The sequence below is a fragment of the Pollachius pollachius genome, assembly GCF_949987615.1.
Source record: "Pollachius pollachius genome assembly, chromosome: 5".
NCBI lineage: Eukaryota > Metazoa > Chordata > Actinopteri > Gadiformes > Gadidae > Pollachius > Pollachius pollachius.
Genome location: NC_136938.1, coordinates 24,958,527 through 24,982,625, shown reverse-complemented (window position 1 = coordinate 24,982,625; position 24,099 = coordinate 24,958,527). Strand labels below are relative to the sequence as shown.

The following is a 24,099-nucleotide window of genomic DNA, read 5'->3' as shown; positions in this document are numbered from 1 at the left end:
CCCCCGGTGCCCCTGTCTAACCCCCCGGTGCCCCTGTCTAACCCCCCGGTGCCCCTGTCTAACCCCCCCGGTGCCCCTGTCTAACCCCCGGTCCCCCTGTCTAACCCCCCGGTCCCCCTGTCTAACCCCCCCGGTGCCCCTGTCTAACCCCCCGGTGCCCCTGTCTAACCCCCCGGTCCCCCTGTCTAACCCCCCGGTGCCCCTGTCTAACCCCCCGGTGCCCCTGTCTAACCCCCCGGTGCCCCTGTCTAACCCCCCGGTGCCCCTGTCTAACCCCCCGGTGCCCCTGTCTAACCCCCCGGTGCCCCTGTGCGCCCCAGGCCGTGGTGGTGCAGCAGGACAGCCTCCTGGAGGACCAGAGGCAGACGCTGGGCGAGCGCTCCTCCTCCTTCTCCTTCGCCTCCTCGCGGCCCTCCTCGCGGCCCAGCTCGCTCATCGAGCAGGAGAAGCAGCGCAGCGTGGAGAGGAGGCGGCAGGAGCTGGCGTCGCTCCACAAGGAGCAGGCGGCGCACGTGGAGGAGAGGAGGCAGCGGGAGAAGGAGTGGGACGTCCGCGAGCAGCAGCTCACCGACAGGGAGGTCGTTCTGCGCGTCCAGGTACCCGCCCGCCGGCGTGTAGCTAGGGTTAGCATGTAGCTCCTGTTGTTAATGTGGTGGTAGCATGGAGCTAGGGTTAGCATGTAGCTCCTGTTGTTAATGTGGTGTTAGCATGGAGCTAGGGTTAGCATGTAGCTCCTGTTGTTAATGTGGTGTTAGCATGTAGCTCCCGCTGTTAATGTAGCTAGTGTAAACATGTGGCTCCTGTTGTTAATGTGGTGGTAGCGTGTAGCTAGGGTTAGCATGTAGCTCCTGTTGTTAATGTAGCTAGTGTAAGCGTGTAGCTCCTGTTGTTAATGTGGTGGTAGCATGTAGCTAGGGTTAGCATGTAGCTCCTGTTGTTAATGTGGTGTTAGCATGGAGCTCCCACTGTTAATGCAGCTAGTGTAAGCATGTAGCTCCTCTTGTTAATGTGGCGGTAGCATGTAGCTAGGGTTAGCATGTAGCTCCCGCTGTTAATGCAGCTAGTGTAAGCATGTAGCTCCTGTTGTTAATGTGGTGGTAGCATGTAGCTAGGGTTAGCATGTAGCTCCTGTTGTTAATTTGGTGGTAGCATTTAGCTAGGGTTAGCATGTAGCTCCTGTTGTTAATGTAGCTAGTGTAAGCATGTAGCTCCTGTTGTTAATGTGGTGGTAAAATGTAGCTAGGGTTAGCATGTAGCTCCTGTTGTTAATGTAGCTAGTGTAAGCATGTAGCTCCTGTTGTTAATGTGGTGGTAGCATGTAGCTAGGGTTAGCATGTAGCTCCTGTTGTTAATGTGGTGTTAGCATGGAGCTCCCACTGTTAATGCAGCTAGTGTAAGCATGTAGCTCCTGTTGTTAATGTGGCGGTAGCATGTAGCTAGGGTTAGCATGTAGCTCCCGCTGTTAATGCAGCTAGTGTAAGCATGTAGCTCCTGTTGTTAATGTGGTGGTAGCATGTAGCTAGGGTTAGCATGTAGCTCCCGCTGTTAATGCAGCTAGTGTAAGCATGTAGCTCCTGTTGTTAATGTGGTGGTAGCATGTGGCTCCGGTTTTTAATGTCGTGTTAGGTTGAGGGTTAAACCTCACCCTAACCCTAACACATAGTGTTTGGGGTTCGTATAGTGTTAGAGGGTTTTACAGCGAGTTCCGGTACCAACCCACTAGCATATAGCTAGCATGTAGCTTGTTTTGGGTATATAGTGGAAATATACCATTATACTGTATATTTCCGTTATATTAACTTCTATACAAGTTCTAAGTTTATAATTTGTTTTAATTTGGGATGTAGTTAATGTTGCCTAATGTAAGGTGAGGATTTTGGTGGCTAATGTAGCGGAGCAGTTGATGCGAGATGGTGTAGCGTTGGCATACATCAGCCGCTGGGCTCTCCTCACAAACCGTTGTGTGGCTCCAGGAGGAGGAGGCGAACCAGCTGCGGCATGATCTGGAGGAGGAGAACCAGGAGTTCCAGCTGAAGAAGGAGCAGTACCAGAGGGACCTGGAGCGACTCAGAGACGCCCAGAGGAAGCTGGACAGAGACCGGGAGGGGGTGCAGCGGGACCTCGACCGGCTGGCCCAGGTACCCCCTCCAGGACCCAGAGGGATGGGTGGACGATAACGGGAAAGAAGGAGAGAAGTTATGTAGATAGATGGGTGGGCAGATGGATAGATAAACGGGTAGAAAGACAGGTAGGGTAGGTAGGTAGGCAGGCAGGCAGGCAGGCAGGCAGGCAGGAAGACAGACAGACAGACAGACAGATAAATAGATTGGTAAGAAAACATATATAGACATTTATATTTCATCCCTGGGGGAAATGAAGGAATTAGTCTCTAAAGGATAGAACCCATCCATGTCTCAATAAAGGATGTTTTTTCTCTCAAAGTCAACTTGACCGAAAAGCCAGAAGCTCTAGTCATAATGGCCCCTCAAAGTCCCCCCTCTCTGCGCCCTCCCCCCAGAGGACGAGCGACCCCTCCAGCGCCTCGGAGGACTACCCGCCCCAGCCTCCGGGCGGCTCTGGTTCTTCAGGGCAGGGAGTCCCCGAGCCCCGGCCCCGGAGGGAGTCCCTGGTGCAGCCCCCGCCCCTGGCCCCCAGTAAGCCCAAGGGACGCAACCTGAACCCCTTCTCCTCCGGGGACGGCCAGGTCGCCGGCCGGCTCCTGCAGCTAAGCGCCAAGAACAAGGACAAGGACAAGGACAAGGAGAAGAAGAAGAAGAAGGGGAAAGTGGGCGCCCCACAGGGGACAGGTGAGGAGACGGGGGGGACGAGGACGTGCCGGGCACGCGTCTGTAGAGGATCAGTCATTCGTGGCCGCGACTGCTTGTTGATGTCATGTATCCGAAGTCACTGTTTATCACTTTGGATTCTGATGAATGATTTAAGAGTAGCAAATACATAAAGATTGGATCAGATTGGATGAAAACTAAACTATTCTGATGCTCTCCTCTCTGCCCCCAGAGTCCCAGAACCTCAATGAGGCTCAGCTGGAAGGCGAGATTTACTTCTGTTGAGAGGAGCACATCCCAAGGCGTCCGTGACTGGCTAACTAATCATCAGGACAACCACACCCAGTCCGGCTAACCTCCAGTCTGGCTAGCCTCCAATTTGGCTGGCCTCCAGTCTGGCTATCCTCCAGTTTTGTTAGCCTCCTGTCTGGCTAGTCTCGGTCTGGTTAGCCTCCAGTCATTTTAGCCTTCAGTATGGCTATTCTCAAGTCAGGTTAGCCTCCAGTCTAACTAGCCTCCAGTCGTGCTACCCTCCGGTCTGGCTAGCCTCCTGTATGGCTCAACTCCAGTCTGGCCAACCCCAAAGGCCTGACAGTCCCAAAGAGTGCCTGATTGGTACCACAGGTCCACTTAATCCTAACGCAGTAAACGCACAGGCCTGCTAAACTAGGATTGGCTAGCCCCTTCGTTGGCTAATCCCTACGTCATTAACCCCCAGTCCAACCCAGCACCAAGGCTACAGCCTTGTACATCACTGATGTACCCAAGACCCATTAACCTTACAGGTACAGTGAATGGAGAACACAGAAGGTCCACATCACTTACGCATTAGATACTCCCACACCAAACGGGGTCTGGTCGTGTTCCGGGACTGCTCTGTCGGGAACACTAGAACAGTGTGTAAGAGGTTCATCTGAGCCCAGAGGACAATCCTGATCCACACCACGCGTGTGATGTGGTCAAAGAACTGAACCATTCATCCCAGCCATCTTTTGACCAACAGAAGAAAAACATTTCTTTGAGGAAAGTGCACCAGCGCCCTTGTCATTTATCAAAACCCTTGAGATCATAACCTCATCTGCCCCCGGGTATGAGGGCGTCGTCGAAGATGTCCTCGAAACAAACATGATCTGCCTTTTTCCACGCGAGCTTCACCCTCAACCACCAGGAGGCGCCGTTCACAGTTTCTCTCTGCTTCGAGACATTCATGTTTCCTCTTTGCAATCGAGTTTCTGTTCACCCTGTTTTGGGATGTTTAGGATTTAGCCATCTCAGATCTGGAGCTGCACTGGTGTCTAGGGCTCACTGATACGCTCTTCCTGTGACGTTGGAAGTAAGATTGTTTGTTTCAACTCATTTACATCACTAGAGAGCTCTGATCCTGAGGGGAGCTAGTTAAATCAGTATGAAAATAACAAGATAGACCTGTTCATGACACACTGATCCGCACTGTGTTGACTCAGAGTTCTAGATTAATAGATACTGAAACATTGTAGTTGACCGTTAACTGATGGTAGTCCTTCACGGGTCTTCACCTGTCGTATTCGCCATGCTCTCATGGGAGAGCATGGCGCATTGGGAGATCGCATTGGGAGATCGCATTGGGAGATCAAAACAAAATGACTATGGTATAATTCCTTTTATCAATGATATTATTTGTGTAATTATTTTTTTAACAATATTAAGGTTATGATCGGCAGTACAATCCGTGTCCCAGACCACTGACCTGCTGGACGGGAAAGATTTAGAAAATAAGGTTTTAACCAAATTATAGATGCATCTCCCTGCTCCTTGACGACAGCGGCGTCCTTGTGTTGGTTTTTTGAGGGGCGAGTGACATAGGGTCACAGGGGGCAGGAGAGAGAGGGAGTGACTATTCAATGCTTTTATCAATCACACGGCCAGAGTCGAATAAGAGAAGGAATCGATTTGATACCTCGGCTTCACAAGATAAAGATATGCTTGTACTATAGGCTACCGTTTATTTGTTTTAAATTATATAATAAATGGCAAAACATGTAAATATGATTTGTGTACAAAGACACAAAATCAAATGTATGAAGATATTTTATTTGATTGTACTGCCACATTTTGTAATATTGAGTTATTTATGATTGATTGTCGTCCTTCAGGGGAAATTCCAGACTTGTTTCTCTTAAAATAAAGATGTATTATGTACAGTTACAGCAGTTGTTCTGTTGTGGTCTCTGGATCTAAGGTACTGGAATAGAGTGGGGTCCTTTATTTAAAAAGGAAAGTGTTAGAAGAAAACAATTACAGAAGACATGTTGGCCGATCTAATGCAGGAAGCCAAGGACGGTACACGGTCAAAATACAACAATTTTTAATCGTACAATTATTGTTTGTTAATAAACAATTCAATTTAGTAGATTTGTTCAATGGAAAGGATTATTTTCCTACATGATCATTAATAGATTGCATTTCTTGAGGCTGTACATACACCACACAAGTCAAGACAAGGCCTCCAGTAATTCATATCCATTTGTTTAAACAGAGAAAACACATAATTGTTCAAAGTATTCAAGCCATCTTTCACAGAAAGAACAAAGTCACATTAAATGTCCCTTGATTAATCACGTGCACTTGATTTGCAAAGTTCTGATAAGATCAGATATGCCCTGATGATGAACAGTTAAACATCATAGCATAAGACCTCTTGTTCTTAATCTTCAATCTGCTTATCTTATGAATCATTTCAGATTAATCTTGAAGACTGATCTTTCAATCGCATATTATCATAATAACAGGAGACGAAACAGTCGGAGGAGGCGCTGTGTCTGGACGATGCCCTCTGGTGGGCGGAAATAGCAACAACACAGATTGCGCTCAACAGAAGTCAACGGCATGCCATGCTCAACGGCAACAGACCATCGTCAGATATTTCTGATTCTAGGCAAAAATAACGTTTACAAGTGCTCAACAAACCCCTTTGGCAGTGTAGTATATGTGTGAGTGGCGATTGCTGGTCCTCACGTGAGAATACTGGAAGTTGCCCGAAGGTGTAACGTATTGAGTGGATATATCTCTAATAATATTGAGGTTATTGATGTATTCAGAGCATGGCTGCCATTGCATTTGATAAGCACCTTCTGGTTTTACATATAAATGACACGCGGTAGAAACAATTACAGGCATCAACCTTAGTCACATTTCATTAGTGGTTTTCCCGCTTCCTCAAATTAATTACAATTGTAAAATTCACAAGTTACAATCTTTCATGATATAACAGTCCTGCAGTCAACACTGACATCTCTACTACTTGATTTATTAAATAAATAGTGATTTGAAGACAAATACACAAAAATAAATGTCTACAACAATAAATCTATATTAGCCGCACCGATATAAAGTTTGAACGGTATCGACCAAGACAAGATTGCATGCATGTCAGTGCTGAATAGAACCTTAAAAAAAATCTTGTGTTACATCCAAACAGTATACAGGCTCTCTCTCTCAGGGTCACTGACACAGCCTGCTGTACTGCCTAGTGGTTGATCTGAGCTATAATGGTGATAAACTGTAACTTGGTTTGCATTGCTGGGCTTCAATAAAGACCCAGAAATGGTGGAGAATGTGTCAGAACACATTTCACAGTAGAATGGTCAGTCAATCTTGAGTATGTTGACTCTTTCTCTTCCTTATGTTTAACTGTTTATTATACTATATTATAGTACAGCATTCAGACTACACTGCATTTGTAATTTGACAACGTTTAGAGAATAAAATGACATTCTTCCTCTTCCTTAAGTAGAAATATTATCTTGATACAGTTAGTATTGTCAGTTTTTTATATACAGTATATATATATAATTATGTTATACAGAGGTATGTTAAGACATTGGTAGTTGTTTACCGATGCTTTTTATAATTAACTTCTAAAATCCTACATTTTGTATATTTGTACATGTTCCTTTGGATGAATGCATTTCTATCCATTTCAGACGTATACTGATTTCCTTAGTTTTGTAATAAGGATAATTATTATAATCTTAAGATTGAATGAATCATGTTGAACACCCACCTGAATTCCTTGGTGCTGTAACCCTGCCCTTAGCCTACAGGTAGCTAGTCATCAGGCTACACATAGCTACTGTCAGTAGCCTGCAGGTAGCCTAGAGGTAGCTACTGTGATTACCCTACAGGTAGCTTATTTCAAAAGCTATCCGGTAGCATGTGTGGGCTCTAAGTGCATAGGATTGATCAGTGCATACAGTAAATGTCCCATGGCTAGTGCCGGACCTCTTACATGAGCATCGTTCCATGGAGCTGCCTCGTTAATCATTCATCCTTTTTTAACCGGGTGTGGTGCCTCTTTGTGCTATAGGCCGGGTTCACCTGGCCGCCATCTTGTTTCTAAGCAGTAGCTGGCCTTTGAACCCCCTGCTGGTAGACGGTTTGAAGGTCTATTCGGGGTCTCCTGGACCGGTCTCCAGGGTTTGCGAGTCTTCCCCCTCATTGGCCAGCTCGGGCAGATCCTCCCTCCAGTAGGTGAAGGGGCTAAAGGTGTCGGGGCCGGAGGGCTCTGACCCTTGACCCTCGCTGAAGAGCGGGAAGACGTGGTCCACCACCTCGCACAGACGCCCGTATCTGCATGGAATGTACACACACGCACACACACACACACACACATGCATACATGGACACACACAAACACACATCACATTAGATATAATATATATATTAGATGAAACATGTCTAAATTTGTATTATCTGTCCGTGGCTGTGTTTGCAGGCCTGTGTGTGTGCGTGCGTGTGTGCGTGTGAGACTCACGAGGATATGTTAGTCTTGGCGTGTTCTTGCACCAGCTCTCCTTTGGGGTTGACGGTGAAGATCCTGTTGAGAGGCACTCCTACCTCTTTGTACGAGTACACATCCTAATCAACACACGGAACGCACAAGGTCAACACACAGTACACCAGGATAACACAGTGTCCACACAAGACCCTAACCCCGATTCAAGGTAATACAATCAGAAAATAAATGATCATCAAATTATTTTATGAATATAAAAAAACAGCAAGACTGACCTAAATTGTGTGTGTGTGTGTGTGTGTGTGTGTGTGTGTGTGTGTGTGTGTGTCTTACCGTAGCTCTGTTGCCGAAGGCCGCGTAGAATGGCTCCGTGCTGGGGTGGAACAGGTGCTTGATGTCCGACAGACACTCGATCTTAAACTTCTCCGGCTTCTTCTCAATCACCTCCCTAATGACGTTCAGACCCAGGTGAGCGACATGCTGCGGTCCAGCTATGTGGGCCTCATAACATCTCGGGGCTACCACCTTCTAGACCCGCCGTGCTCGCGTATAAGTGTACATGTGCGCTCGTTGGCGGTGTCTGCATGTGCGTCTGCGCGCTTGAGTGTACACCATACGCGCGTGTGCGTGTGTGAGTGTGCGCGTGTGAGTGAGCGCGCATGTTTGTAGTCCACATGTGCGTGTGTGTGTGTGTGTGTGTGTGTGCGTGTGTGAGCGTACACATGCGTGTGTGTGCGTACATGTGCGTTTGTGGGCATACTTCTGCGTGTGTGTGTGTGTGTGCTTGTGTGAGCGTACACGTGGGTGTGGGAGCGTACATGTGTGTGTTTGTGTGTGTGTTAGCGTACACGTGCGTGTGTGAGCGTATGTGTGCGTGTGTGAGCGTACATGTGCGTGTGTGAGCGTGCATGTGTGTAGTCCATACGTGCGCGTGCGTGTGTGAGCGTGTACGCGCGTGCGTGTAGTCCATACGTGCGCGTAAGTGCGTGCGTGCGTGTGTGCGTGCGTGCGTGCGTTTGTACGTGCGTGCGTGCGTGCGTGCGTGCGTGCGTGTGTGCGTGCGTGCGTGCGTGCGTGCGTGTGTGCGTTTGTACGTGCGTGCGTGCGTGCGTGCGTGCGTGCGTAGGACCTGTGCAGGGCTGAGAAGAGACTGCTGGGGCTGAGCAGCACGGGGCCGACCGGCAGCACGGTGCCCCTCTCGTTCACCCAGTGCAGGTAGCCCCGCGTCATGTCCGCCATGCCGATCGCCCGCGCCGAGCAGTACATGAACTTGTAGCCGTTCCTGGACGAGAGAGGAAGGCACAGAGCAGGGAGAGAGAGAGAGAGAGAGTGAGGAGCGGTCAGGGGGGCGGGAGAAGTGGTTTGTCCTCACGGTGATAGTAAGCACTTCCTGCTATCCTCGGCTCTCACTAGCTTCACTGGAATCGGATATATCCAATCGGAAAACGTTGTCATAAAATATTGAAACTGTCAGGGAGCATGTATGCATGCAAGTATTGTATTGGCTAACTGCATAAGAAACTAAATGCATTGTTTGGTGGGTGTAATTAATGAACTTGACCATTTAATTGGTGTTATAAACAAACTACACCATTTGGGTGGTGTAATAAACAGACTGAACCATCTGGTTGGTGTAATTAACAAACTACACCATTTGGGTGGTGTAATAAACAGACTGAACCATCTGGTTGGTGTAATTAACAAACTACACCATTTGGGTGGTGTAATTAACAGACTGAACCATCTAGTTGGTGTAATTAACAAACTACACCCTTTGGGTGGTGTAATAAACAGACTGAACCATCTGGGTGGTGTGATGCAGGTGAAGCCCATCCCTTGTGTTCAGGGGGGCGAGGTCTCACAGGCTGACGTTGTGGTAGAGCCGGGCGATGTCCTGGTGAGTCCAGTCCTTCCCCAGGGTGGGCAGAATGTGACCCAGGGTGTCGGACCTTCAACCCACACACACACACATACACACACACACACACACACACACGCACACACGAAAACACACACACACAGTGATAATGCAAACCTCCAAAGGAATTTACAACTGCCCTTCCACGTAAACACACAAACACACACACACACCTGACACTTACGCACACACACACACACACACACACCCACAAACACACACACACACTCACAGTCTCTGGTCTCCTCACCTGGTGATGGTTCCGTCTATGTCAGAGATGACTATCTTGTCGTTCCACCGCCACAGGTAGATTGTGCCATGGCAACGGCAGGTGCCCTGGTACTGGGTGGTGACGCTGAACACCACGTCGTTTGGCCCCTCCTTCAGCTGCAGGCTGGCCTGCGCACACACACACACACACACACACGCACACACACACACACACACACACACACACACACACACACACACACACACACGCACACACACATAAGTATAATAGCACCTTTTAAAACGGGCGTCACAAACTGCACATGTAAACACTAAACTGTAGGGAGTGGACCATAAGTGAAAGAAAGTACTAGAATCTGAGTCAATGAATAATGTGTAACATAAAATAAAACACGAACGTGTAAAATAACAGAGGAAACAACAGCTTAGGAAATACAAGACAAATACAGAAGTGAAAAGACCCCTAAACATGACGGGTCCACCCAGACTACAGCGGCGCTGTGGATGTCTGTCTGTGTACCAGCTGCTCTGAGGTGAGCCTCAGCGTCTTCTTGTAGCACACGTTGTTCGAGGCGCTGGGCTGACCGGATCCCAGGCTGGGATTGGCTGGAGAGTGATCATCATCACTGGAGGAAGACTCCTCCTTCATTCTGAAAACCCAATCACAGAGGACCCAAGGTTAAATAGGACGCTCTGATTGGTGCGTAAGTGGGAGAGCGAGGGGTTTGAGCAACATTGAAGAAAACAGAGATATAAAACACAAATAAAAACATAAATGAACCAGTTGGAAAGCAGTCGGGAAGCAAACAGAAAGCAATTTGAAGGCGGTTGTGAAGCAGTCACCTGTCCATGCCTTCTGGGACGGCTGCCCCAGGCTCTGATTCCTGAAGGTCAAAGGTCAAACAAAACCTGTTATTACATGGTTCACTACCATATACATGTTTTTATGTTGTAGACATGATTATCTACATACTATTAGAACTAGTATTATAGACATGTTCAAATAAATATAACAAAATGACATACATTCTATCATTAGGTGAGTGCTGCAAGCTCAACCATTATTACTAACTATTATTACTAACGATTATTACAGGTATGATCATCTCCATAGTTAATGTGCTGGTACTATACATAAAGCTCTGCGGGCTGGGTTCTGAACCTGGACCTACTGGGTTGGACTCGGAGTTGCGGCCCCTCCAGGAGAACCACCAGCGGCCTCCTTTCTTGGGCATCCTGTCCTTCATCAGGTTCTCCACCGACGCCTGCGGAGAACCTCTCCCAGTCGTAAATCATAACGTGGCGAAGGAACAAAATAATCAAAACAACCCAAATCAGGTGAGACAGAGCGAGTGGGACGTCCCCAACCATGCAAGAGGGCAGGGGGAGAGGAACAGCTCCGTGGGGGGGGGAACATAGAGGTGGAAATGGAGAAACGTATAGGTGGAGGGACTGCCAAGGAACAGCACATAGAACATGAACGATACAGAACATACGGACTGGGAGTACATACAGTACATATAGTACAGTATATACTGAATACAGACAGTATATTCAGAGTGGGAGTATATACAGTACATACAGTATATACAGACTGAATACATACAATACATATAGTATATTATATATGGCCTGGGGAATACATACAGTACAGATTGTACAGTATATACTGTACAGTACATACTTCATCGTACTGCACAGTACACTCTTCATCACACTGAACATTATGTCAAGTGCGTACAGTATAGTATACTGTACAGTATATACTTCATCCTACTGCACAGTACATACAGTATGTACTGTGCAGTACAGTATAGTATACTGTACAGCAGCGTTTCTCAACTGGTGGGTCGCGACCCAAAAGTGGGTCGCGGACTCATTTTGAATGGGTCGCGGAGTGTAGGAGAAAAAATAAAATAGCTAAAAATATTACCAGTGATTAGGCCATCTGATTAGAGATGAGATTTTAGGTTATTTTTAGTGAGCCGGATAATTTGGATCAGCTCACCAACAAGAGCCGGCTCTTTCGGCTCCCAAACGGCTCTTCAAATGACCACTTATACCTTTTATAATTCAGCCAAATGTAGCCCGTTTTGACTTATGATTCCTATGTGTCGGCCTATATATCACTTTAATTACTAAGTTCAGCACTACCTATCTCTGCGAAAGTGGCTTCTCAACTTTGGTCCAGCTCAAGTCCAAGCAGAGGAACAGGTTGGACGCCGAACATGATCTGAGAGTAGCTCTGTCAACCATCACCCCAGACTTTGAAACAAAGCACAGGAGACAGGAAAAAAGCACATCCCCAACTATCTGAAAAGCTTCACTGAACACTTGTTGAGTAAAAACAATCCGTTTACTAAGCCAACTTGAAGATTATATTTGTGATTACAATTGTGTATGTGTGATTGTTTTAGAGAAATAAATTTGCTAGGTTTTAATAAAAATGGGTCGCGACATAATGACCATGAAAAATGTGGGTCCCAAGGCCAGATCAGTTGAGAACCACTGCTGTACAGTACATACTTCATCGTACTACACAGTACATACAGTATGTACTGTGCAGTACAGTATAGTATACTGTACAGTACATACTTCCTCGTAGTGCACAGTGCACACAGGTTGAGCGGGGCTGGAGGCGAACAGAGCGGGGAAGCAGTAGGAAAACAGACCGAACGCAGATAACACATAGCTCAGACACCAGCACTTCATATACCACACACACACACACACGCACGCACGCACGCACGCACACACACACACACACACACACACACACACACACAAAAAATAACAGACAGAGGTGGACGGATAGATAAGCGAACAGAATTGAAAAGATAAAAAAGATGTGAAAAAGGGAGGTAGGAGAGGGAGGGGGGTGTTATTTGAGTGTTAGTTAATTAGTTTCACACACCTAATCTAATCTGCAACAATAATCAATCAACCCCATGATCGATGTGTCTGGGATCTGTTGTGTTTAATTGACACTGTGAGGTTAAATCACACAGCTATACAAGCTTCACTCGTTAAATACCTTTAATAATCAAACAATCAATATAACCAACGACTGTAGTGATGTGTAATTGCGTGCGCTCACCTGCGGGAGGGGTTTCTGGTACACCTGCATGGCCAGCATCAGAGGAGCTGCCGTGTTCCAGTTGTAGTACCTAAAATAAACGCCAGAGAGCGCTGTTTTCACATGTTTCAGACGCGCTCAAATTGACTTAATTTAAACGGGTAAGTAGTCGGTTTTGAACAGTTTCAAATGAATTTCCAGGTTAATAAAAAAAAAATGCCCCCCTCCCTTTCACTGTAAAATTTATTTTCTGTCATTTCCTATTTTCCTTCCCTTCAGGACCAAGTAAGATGGAGAGGTACGTACTTTGTTCCTAGCTTGACAACCAGGTTGGGGTCATCGATGAGGGAGGGGTTGAGGGAGAACTGCTGGTAAGAAATGGCCTTCTCTAGGAATTGATCTATGGGGGTTTTAAGTAAAAACATTGTTTTATTCTGGTATTTTATAAAAACAAAAGTATATTAATAGTGAAGGTGATGGTATGTTACCATTGGTGATCTCTCTGTTGGTAGTGAGCCCTCCACACAGGGAGATGGCGACGTGGGGCAGGTCCCCGGTGTGTTCTGATAGGCTGTCGATGCCGCTGTCCATCTCACTGCCTCCCAGGGACTGAGGTGATTGGTCGGTGCTCCGCGGGCGCATCATCTCTGAGCTCCTGGAGGCGGAACCACACAAGCTGTCGCTGGGAGGGAGCACGCACGCACAGACACACACACACACACACACAGAAACACACACAATTGCACACACACATGCACAGGCACATGCACACACACAAAAACACACAGAGTTAGAAGACAAAGCATTTTGGAAGCATTTCATTAGTTCTCGGGATCGATCATGGTACCTTTTGGAGACTTAATCTAGCTCTGCCCAGTGATTTATGTGTGTGCGTGTGCGTGTGTGTGTGTGTGTGTGTGTGTGTGTGTGTGTGTGTGTGTGTGTGTGTGTGTTTGTGTGTGTGTGTGTGTAGTCATATGGGGACATGTGACTATTTACTCAACATGCTACACAAAATATTTACAGCAGACAATTCACAGGGAGTATTTACTGTATTAATTTTAGCTACACACTGCATATTATACTCATACTTTTCACATTCCTCCCCAGCGCTGAAGGTTCTGACTGTGCCGGGACAGACCGTGTTGCCATAACAACCACGGGCGGCTGCCCTCGATTGAACATGACAACACACACAGAACTCTCACAACATACAAACAGAACATGCTGACCGAGACGGTCGGAGATTGACGACTGATTTCCCTGCGGGGACCCGAGGTCTTGTGACACCTCGTTCCGTTGCGACTAATTCTGCCCCGACGGCATAACCAGCCTGCGACTCTGGTTATGGTAATATGACCGGAGATGTGAGAGATGTGTTGTGATACCATGTAGGTATGTGAGACATGCAGTACGTACATATGTCATGGGAGATGCATATGTATGCAAATGTTGACATGTGTGCACGGCAGAGGGTGTGGATGTCATGTGTGTGTGTGTGTGTGTGTGTGTGTGTGTGTGTGTGTGTGTGTGTGTGTGCGTGTGTGTGTGTGTGTGTGTGTGTGTACAGGGGTGCGTGTGGGCATGCTCGCGATTGTTTGTTGCTTTACCTTTTAGGAAAGTACAGGGCGGCGACCTCTGGCTCCAGCTCTGTGATGTCATCAAGGTACATCCCGTCAGAACCCAGGTGCTGGCTTCGCTTCTCTGGACACATAGGAAGAGGTTGGATACATGTTAATAAGGATTGTAATTTAGCAATAAGTGAAGTGTAATCATGCCTCTGTGACTTTAAGTACAAACAGGAAGAGCGGCGGACCAAACTGTGATTCAATTGACTGATAATGTTGCAGTATTGATTGAAGGTTTACGATAAACTTAAGTAGTACCGATTTCAGCGGTGGCTCACTTATTATGTAGGCAATAGGTTTAGGGTCTGAGAGTAGAGACCCAGGGTCCATTCTGAACCGTGTTCCTCTGCTACATGTCATTCCCTCCCTCGCTCTTTTCAGTCCGTAGAGTCACAAAACTCAGTCATATTTAGAAATTCCCCCCAAAAAGTTATCAATACTATCCTGTCAACTTCTAATAAATGTCTGTAAATGTCTAATTAGCAAATATTCAATACAAACTATTTTCAAGCCAATGTTATGTTTAATGACAAGGACAACTCTCACCTTTCCTCTTGGACGGTGAGTCAGTTCTCCTGATTGGGCTGCCTGCGCTGCCCCCCTGGTGCTCCAGGTGCTCCAGGTGTTCCAGGTGTTCCAGGTGTTCCAGGCGGGGACTGGAGGAGATAGAGCAGGGGGCCGACCCCCGCCTCCCCCCACACAGAGCCTCTCGCCCTGGGGAGGAGGGGACGAAGACTCCTGGGGCAGGGATGGAGCGCGGGAGACCGTTTAGTGATTTGTTCAGTTGAAGGTCTATTTTCTGTCCCGTGTGATTCAGGAACAGGTAGAGAGAGAGGGCCCCTGTAGGCATTTTGGGTTCGAAACCCAGTCAAACCCCCTAACTAATAGCCATACTGTATATATAGGATATGGTTGAGTAAACGTCTAGCGTTATGCATCAGGTTGACTACACTATTACGTTGTCATGATTACCTCTGTCACCTCCAGCCCCTCTACAGGCCTCCGGCAGACCCTCCTCCCCTGGCTGGGGGTCCCCTCTGTGGGGGTCCCCTGGCTGAAGGTCCCCTGGCTGAAGGTCCCCTGGCTGGGGGAGGTAGAGGTTCAGGGACGTGGGTCCAGAGTCCTGGAGGGGAGACCTGGTGACGCCGGCGAGCGCTGGCACGGTCTGGTGGTCCGACCTGGGGTGGTCTGACAAAAAGGAAGGCTGGGGAGAGGTAGAGAGAGAGAGAGAGAGAGAGAGAGAGAGAGAGAGAGGGAGAGAGAGGTAGAGAGAGAGAGGTAGAGAGAGAGGTAGAGAGAGAGAGAGAGAGAGAGAGAGAGAGAGAGAGGGAGAGAGAGAGAGAGAGAGAGAGAGAGAGAGAGGGAGTAATCAAATCAATGTATTAACTGTGATGGCTGTGGTGATGTCATTTTGGTTCATGCACAGTGGCTATAAAATGTGTGTGTGTGTGTATATGTGTGTGTGTGTGTGTGTGTGTGTGTGTGTGTGGGGGGGGGTTGGGGACGTCAGATACCTGAGCAGCGTGGGGCAGTTCCCCCCAGGTCCAGAGCATCTGGGGGTCTTTGCTCTGATTGGCCAGCTCTGAGTCACTCTTGGGCGTGGAGGAGCAGGAGTCGCTGCTGCAGGGGACAGGAAGCCATGTTTCAACATCACGAAGGACCAGAGAGAGGGTTAGCGCACCTCAGCCATTCTGTCCTCAGCTGCCCTCCCTCTTAATGGAGACAATCATTTGTACAAAGAACTTATAACGAAGCAGCAAAGAATCCCCTGAAAATCTAATAATACTTATATATTTAAAATAAACCTTAAAACATACCTATTTAATCCAGTTTTTTCTTAATTCCCTTTTATTTTATTTATTTTTTATGTTTTTTTTCATTGTATTGTTAAGCACCCTTATATTACAATTTTGAACGAAAGGCGCTCTATAAATAAAGTTTGATTTGATAATCAATAATGAACAGTGTACCTGAGGGTGGAGGGGAAGCGGACGATCTGCTGAGGACAGGAGATGGACAGACGGCGGTCTGGAGGGACACATATCGTCTCCTCTGGTACTGGCCTGGTAGGACCACACACACACACACACACACACGCACACATACACACACACACACACACACACACACACACACACACAAACACACACACGCATGCCACTTACTGTAATAAATACAACTTATGAAAGGCCATGATAACATAACAACAGATACTCGCATGGTGGTTATGTAAAACTGTTATCTTGTAATGGCTAACTAAGAAAGTAGTTATGAAAGTATGTGTGTGTATTTTAGGTTTTGTTTCCAGTGTATGTGTGTGTATGTGTGTGTGTGTGTGTGTGTGTGTGTGTGTGTGTGTGTGTGTGTGTGTGTGTGTGTGTGTGTACCTTTGAAGCTTGGGCCAGTCCGTACCCGAGTGTGTATAAGTGCTGCTCAACTTGCTTTCCGTGTCTCCATACACACCCCTGAAAGACAAACACACAACACACAAACACACACATTTTAGCCTGAATTACTTTAAAAACAGTGGGTGCATTTTGTTGGAGAGAACACAGCTTGTTGTCATGACAACATGGACAAGGACACACTGTATGGGAGAAATACAGACCAACCTCACACACACACACACAAACACACAACAAACACGCACAAACAAACTGGCTGAACAAACACACTACACTACAAGACATTATTAGACTAGAACTGTTCAATGTGTGTAAACAAAGTGTTCCTGCATGTAGAGGACAACTCTCATCTCCTATCGTTTCAGTGTTGTGTAATGAATCACTCGCCCACTGAGACCAACACACAAGCCTGCGCGCACACGCGCACACACAGGCAAACACACACAGTGTTCCCTCGTTTGTGTCAGCAGAGCTCTGGCAGGAAATCAACTGATTCTAACAGCTCATGTGACTACTGACCACTGAGGAAACTTGTTGACCACATAACACACATACACACAAACAAAAACAACACACACACACACACACACACACACACACACACACACACACACACACACACACACACAACCACTAGGGCTGGGTTAAAAAATCGATTTAATCGATTTTGTCAGTTTAGACAGTTTTGTTTACAGCCTAAGTTTAAACCGTCCAAGTTACAAGTTTGCACTTAAAACCTGTTGTTTAAGGTGAGGAGAAAAAATGAAGTACATTTGTATTTTTTAACACAGTTGAGCCATTTTCATTATTTAAGAGCAGATTGAATCGAATCCAATCGTGATTAATCGATTCAGAACCTTATGAATCGAAATCGAATCGATTTAGGAAATGGGCCACGAGACCCAGCCCTAACGAACACACACCTGTTGTCGTCCGTCTCCCCCTCGTCGGAGCTCATGTCGATGGTAAACATGTCGTCATCTTCATCACTCTCCTCCCTTCTCCCCCCGACCCCCTCTCCCCTAATCTTCCTCCTCCTCTTCCTCCTCTTCTTGGCCCCCGTGATGTCTCCCAGCAAGGGGCCCAGGGTCTGGGGCCCCAGGGAGGGGCCCGGCTCTGCAGGGAAGGGGGGTGGAGCTTCAGACCAGGACTTTATGCATACATACAAAAACACACACAAACACGCACGCACACACGTAGACTCATACACACACACACACACACACACACACACATGCACGCAGGCATGCATGGACACACACACATGCACACACAAAACATACACACATGTACACAAACACACACGCACACAAGCACGCATGCACACACAAACACACACACATACACAAACACACACACACGCAGACACACATGCACAAACAAACACTCACACATACATGACACCACAAACCCACACACCCTTACTTGCACAGTAACTTAAGACCAGCACGCGTGACGCGTTTACATGATCAACACACACTTACACAGACACGGGCAACACAGGTGTCTAAAAGCATGCACACACCCACACAGAGACACACAGGTGTATGATCACGTACCTCGGTGACGAGGCGCACTCTTGCCCAACTGAGCCTCCATGAGCAGCTCCCCCGTCGAGGTGATGGGCGACGTGGCCAGGTGGGACGGAACCACTTCCTGCCGACACAGGAAGTGACCTTGTTAGATCGCGTCAAGATAGCATCGCTCTTTGTGGTTGAGTTTACATTTGTCTTCCTATTTAAGGGATTTTGTCCATACAACACTTGTCAAACAATACCCTCAGAAAAAATAAAATAAACATACCGGGCGCCGGAGTGTGCCACATGCCAAGATTTACAAACGTTGAAGCTAACCTATTGCAGCTTTGAAAGCGGCTTCGAACCAGCTTCAAAACCATGGTTAGAATCTGAATGAAACTGGTTTGAGGGTTGTGTTCAAAGAAGTCTTCTTACTGTAATCTCAGCCTTAGAGAGTTTGACAGATGGACGGAGACATGTGGAAGAGGGTCAAATATTTGAGATGCTTCTGCAGTCTATAACAGGACTTATGCTGTGTTTTGCTTCTAGAATTTCCATACGTGGTTAAGATTGTCTGTGTAGGTCAGATTCTAGATTCTTCCACCCTTTCTCCCCATTTGTACATCATTTTATTACATAGCCTGCACCAGCTGTCTCAAAGATTTCCTATAAAACTGTTGACAAAGGGACCCAAGACGATATAAAGAAATATTTCTTGATCTAGTCTCAAAATGACAAACAAATTAAGGCAGAAGGTTTGAAGAGAGAAACAACACAGACACATCATTTTCTTTGACCTGCTCTTAGGTAACCGTGCATCAGTGTTCACCGGAAGGCCAACCCCCCTTCCCGATTATCTTATCTCATTCTGCTTATCTGAACTCCGCCTTCATGGAACCCTGGTGGCTTCATGTTGACAGGGTCATGTTCTCTCAACGTGGGCCAGCAGCAGAAACACTAGACACCGGGACTGTCCCTCTGTAAATAGCTGCTCCTTTGCTCTCTGAACTATGTTGTCTGCCTGTCTGTCTGTCTGTCTGCCTGTCTGTCTCTCTCTGGCTGTTTATCCTTCTGTCTGTCTCTCTCTCTGTATGTTTATCCTTCTGTCTGTCTGTCTGTCTGTCTATCTGTCTCTCTCTGGCCGTTTGTCCTTCTGTCTGTCTGTCTGTCTGTCTGTCCGTCTGGCTCTCTCTCTCACGGTGTGCTGTAATGGAAGAGAGACTGAGGCTCTAATGGACTGAGATAATGAATCATGGGTCCTGTCGGCTCCGGGTAGGTTCCCACAGAGACAGAGATCCAGGGAAACCTTATATGTTGTGTTTGAGCTGGGTCGTCAAATTCAACAGGAAGGGGCATTACAGGCAACCACACACACAGACACACAAACATCTGACATCTGACCAAATAAGATCATATTTGACCTTTCCTACTTCATATTAGACCTTGCCTAAACATTCAACTGTTGAGCCCTCATGTTTGAAGCTCTGTTCTCCTCTAACTGAATCATATTAATAATCAAATCTGGTCTTCTCTAAACCCCTTCTACTCTCATCCTATCTGATCTTGTTATTATACAATAATTCATTACTTTACTATGTATCCTGAGGCAACCATCTGAAGAAGAACTGGTCACAAAATAAAGGGGATGAATTATGAGAGAGAGAGAGAGAGAGAGAGAGAGAGAGAGCGAGAGGGAGAGAGAGAGAGAGAGAGAGAGAGAGAGAGATCGTTTGTTATTATTAGGACATGAGCCAACTAGTCTGTACCAGAGGGGAGTTGAGGGGGAAGATATGAGGGGAGGGAAGAGGAGAGGGGGAAGACGGGGGAAGACGGGGGGGGGGAGACGGGGGAGAGAGGGCGGGCTTTCGCGCAGCGGACTACAGATCCAAACGGGGACGGAATTAGACCAATTTAATCCATCAGATTATTGTGTTGGATTAAAACAGCTCTGTGGTGGTGGGGGATCCTGTCTGGGCAGCATAGTCCCAATGTTGACCTTTACCTTATCCTTCATCCTTCCATCATCCTCCTCTCCTTCATCCCTCACTCATCCAACCCTCTGCCCAAACCCCCATCCCACACACATAAATGACACCGACATTTGAATAAATGTTGATGATTCTCTCCTGAAAGATTCTTTCCAATGAGTCGTAATCACCCCTATATTGCATGTGCGTGCTTCCGTGTATGCATTTGTGTGTGTGCCTTTATGTGTGTGTGTGTGTGTGTGTGTGCGTGTTGTGTGTTTGGTATGTGTGTGTGTGTGTGTGTGTTTGGTGTGTGGGTTTGCTGTGTGTGTGTGTGTGTGTGTGTGTGTGGGTTTGCTGTGTGCGTGCGTGTGTGTGTGTGTGTGTTTGGTGTGTGCGTGTGTGTGTGTGGGTTTGCTGTGTGCGTGTGTGTGTGTGTGTGTGTGTGTGTGTGTGTGGGTTTGCTGTGTGCGTGTGTGTGTGTGTTTGGTGTGTGTGTGTGTGTGTGGGTTTGCTTTGTGCGTGTGTGTGTGTGTTTGGTGTGTGTGTGTGGGTTTGCTGTGTGCATGTGTGTGTATGTGTGTGTGTGTGTGTGTGTGCTTGTGTGCGTGTGTGTGTGTGTGTGTGTGTTTGGTGTGTGCGTGTGTGTCCCACCAGCATGTTCTCCGTCTCCGTGACGAAGAAGGCCTCTCCATTTTCTCCCAGCTTCATCTGCAGACTCACCGCCTCCCCGTTGATCTCGATGTCCACCTGACGCACAAACACACACTGAGGCTCAATAACTCTCTCGTACGTTGGAGAGCTCTGCAAAAACCCTGTTGTCTAAATAAGCATCGATTTTATACGTGTGGGAGTTGGATCCCGCACAAAACAATTGATCTGATGAAATGTTATCTAATCTAATCTAATCTAACGTGGAGCCCCAATAGTGTAGTGTGGTGGTGGTTTGAGGTGAGAATATTGTCCACAGTGTCCTACTACCTGGAGGCATCCTAGAGCATGATGCCCCCTAACTGCTCCTCAATGACCCGTCTCTGTACTGTCTAACCCCTACCTTAATGACCTGTCTCTGTACTGTCTAACCCCTCCCTGCTCCTTAATGACCTGTCTCTGTACTGTCTAACCCCTCCCTGCTCCTTAACGACCTGTCTCTGTTCTGTCTAACCCCTACCTGCTCCTTAATGACCTGTCTCTGTACTGTCTAACCCCTACCTTAATGACCTGTCTCTGTACTGTCTAACCCCTACCTGCTCCTTAACGACCTGTCTCTGTACTGTCTAACCCCTACCTGCTCCTTAACGACCTGTCTCTGTACTGTCTAACCCCTCCCTGCTCCTTAACGACCTGTCTCTGTACTGTCTAACCCCTACCTGCTCCTTACTAACCTGTCTATATATGCTTTATATATAAATGTCTATATAACAGCGCTGTCCTCTCACCACTTTCTCCCGGGATCGCAGCACCCCCATCTTGCCGAAGCGGACATGGAAGGGCGAGCAGTGCAGCGAGCCGTCGGGCCGCTGCACCACGATGACGTCGATGCACCCGGACAGCGTGGCCGGGTTCAGCCCCCGGTACAGCTCCTTGACCTGGAAGAACACCTGGCCCGCCAGCTGACCCACATAGTTCATGGTCTGGGACTGGAGAGAGAGAGAGAGACACACTGTTAGAGAGAGAGAGAGAGAGAGAGAGAGAGAGAGAGAGAGAGAGAGAGAGAGAGAGACATACAGTTCTAGTGTCACAAAGAGCGAGAGAGGCTGGGTTGTAAAGTTACAAATAATCAAGTACTCAAGTCACTGTAATTGAGTCGTGTATCCGTGTATCCTAATTATGTTTTTTATTTGCCAGAGTTCGAGAGAGGGATGGCACAAAGGGTGTGTGGATGTTTGCTATAAAATAAAGAAAAGACAGGTGTGTGATCAGTGTGGGAAGGCCGAGACATGGAAGTGTGTGAAAAGAGAGGCAATTGTTAAGGTGTGGCCACATAGGCGCTTGTGAGATAAAAGAGTTCCGAAATAAATATTCCTTAAAGTCCCTTTCTCAGGGTCCCAAGATGCCATGACTCAGAGGGCTGGCAAACTTAGAAAGACAACTCTTTAGAAATCATCAAGGCTCGCCGCGGGCTGCTGTCATGTCGCTGGCAGATTGACGTTATTAACAGTCATCAACTAATGTTCGGTGTAGTTTAGTCTAGTTCAGTGCCGCTGTTTCAACAAGAACAGGCCGGGACACGTGTCTCGCAAGCTCTGTGACAATGCGGGAGGAAGCCGTTAAGGTGTGGAGAAAGGGACGCAAGATTGCATAATGATTTATCGCCGCTCCTACAAGACCGTGTCTTGTTGTGGAACCGCTCAGACAGAGAGACACCCAGACAGACAGACATGGAGACAGACAAGATTCCCACGTGCAGAGGCCCTCCATGCGGAACGTGAATGCCCCGCCCCTTGTAGGACATCAATGGAGATCCTTGTTTGAAGAGCCAATGGACTCACACTTCCATGTTGTCATTGCCAATCACAAGACATGGAGCCCCTCTCGGCGGTGTTAACTTCTTGGCTGTTAAAAATAAAGGCTTACAAATACAGCAGCCAAGTAGCTACTACATCTAATAGAAGGCTTCTGGTTATGTGGGACTGTGTTTGAACGCATGTGGCTTCTGAAGTCTATATGTGTACTACTACTAGGACAAAACACCATGTGACTAAGAACAACATGAAAGCAGTTGGCACACGCATACAAACACGCAGGAACACACACGCACACACACACACACACACACACACGAACACACGCGTTGTTTCGAAGTGAGGACAGTGATGACTCGTGGGCAAAATGAAGCGTGAACCTTACATGAAAAACAAAAACAGACGCGATCGATTTAATTCACCTGTCACGGATCCAGTCTAACCTGCAGTGCGTGTACCTTTCAAGTGACATTGAAGGGTCGATGTCAAGCATCAGGAATGCATTGCACGATCAAAACGAGTATGGCATAGTCAATACGAGGCACGTTGGGGGAAGCCTCACACCGAGCAGCTACATCCCGTAGTGTTGCCGATCAACACTGCATGTCCTTGGAGAGCCTCTGCGCCACGACATCCAAAAGGCGCACAACAACACAACAGCCGTGGCGTTACGCAGCCGGACTACCAACTATAATGTAGGGTTGTGAATCGTATTAACAGTGCACCCCTTAAACAGATCATCAGTCAAAGACAGTGCCTGCTCTGTGTAAAAAATGACAAAAACATGACTACATACATTATCTATTGATGCCGCTGTGAGCTCCGAGATGGTCTGCCTGCTGCCATCCAAATATTGTCCAAATGACGGATATCTTCTCTCCTTCAAGGGCTTTTCATTAAGTCCCTGGGAAATATTGTGTTGCACCGCGGCGGCACAATGCTGACATTTGATATTGCCTGCTTACTCAAGGCTGTACATTATTTAAAGCGCTGCACAAATATTCCTCCCATCCCCGCCCGCCGGAAAATGGCCCATCCCCGTTGGCTGCGTGCTGGTGACGTCAGAGTTGGGGTAAATAACGCGTTCTGCCGTCGGTGAGGATCAGACTGCGCATGGCCAGTGGGTTTAATGTTACAAATACGCTTCAACACCCGATGCCAGAGAGAGTGAGAGAGAGAGAGAGAGAGAGAGAGAGAGAGAGAGAGAGAGAGAGAGAGAGAGAGAAAAAAAAAAATACATACAGGTCTAGTCACAAAGAGCGAGAGGCTGGGTTGTAAAGTAACAAATTTCTCAACTCAAGTCACTGTAATTGAGTCGTGTATGCGTGTATC

At 47.3% G+C, this 24,099-nt stretch overlaps 2 protein-coding genes across 5 annotated transcripts in view; one reads left to right on the top strand and one right to left on the bottom strand.

Annotated features, from left to right (window-relative positions):
- Positions 1–4,970, top strand: part of LOC307076136 (uncharacterized protein) — a 30,496-nt gene extending 25,526 nt beyond the window's left edge. Inside the window, exons 23-26 of the mRNA XM_079737020.1 lie at positions 321–596; positions 1,974–2,138; positions 2,519–2,807; positions 3,019–4,970. Coding sequence (XP_079593146.1) covers positions 321–596; positions 1,974–2,138; positions 2,519–2,807; positions 3,019–3,071 — 783 coding nt within the window. The 3' untranslated portion in view covers positions 3,072–4,970. The remainder of the gene's footprint in view (positions 1–320; positions 597–1,973; positions 2,139–2,518; positions 2,808–3,018) is intronic.
- A 41-nt stretch (positions 4,971–5,011) lies between these two features.
- Positions 5,012–23,698, bottom strand: LOC307075871 (phosphatidate phosphatase LPIN1-like). Of its 4 annotated transcripts, XM_079736591.1 has the most exons (23): positions 23,564–23,698; positions 21,742–21,942; positions 20,957–21,052; positions 18,378–18,474; positions 17,742–17,934; positions 16,801–16,878; positions 16,384–16,476; positions 15,928–16,033; positions 15,386–15,617; positions 14,960–15,151; positions 14,396–14,489; positions 13,274–13,467; positions 13,092–13,185; positions 12,807–12,876; positions 10,882–10,974; positions 10,553–10,593; positions 10,230–10,359; positions 9,729–9,877; positions 9,423–9,509; positions 8,690–8,842; positions 7,894–8,008; positions 7,579–7,682; positions 5,012–7,394 (listed from the first exon to the last, which is right to left on the bottom strand). In XM_079736591.1, the coding sequence occupies exons 2-23, from the start codon at positions 21,931–21,933 to the stop codon at positions 7,211–7,213; spliced, it is 2,787 nt and encodes a 928-aa protein (XP_079592717.1). In that variant the 5' UTR covers positions 21,934–21,942; positions 23,564–23,698; the 3' UTR covers positions 5,012–7,210. The 4 variants fall into 4 exon arrangements, 1 of the variants encoding a protein (XP_079592717.1); XR_013811872.1 differs by lacking the exon at positions 5,012–7,394 and having other exon boundaries at positions 7,655–7,682; positions 7,894–8,842; XR_013811873.1 differs by lacking the exon at positions 5,012–7,394 and having other exon boundaries at positions 7,655–7,682; positions 7,894–8,842; positions 13,274–13,461.
- Between the last annotated feature and the right edge of the window lie 401 nt (positions 23,699–24,099).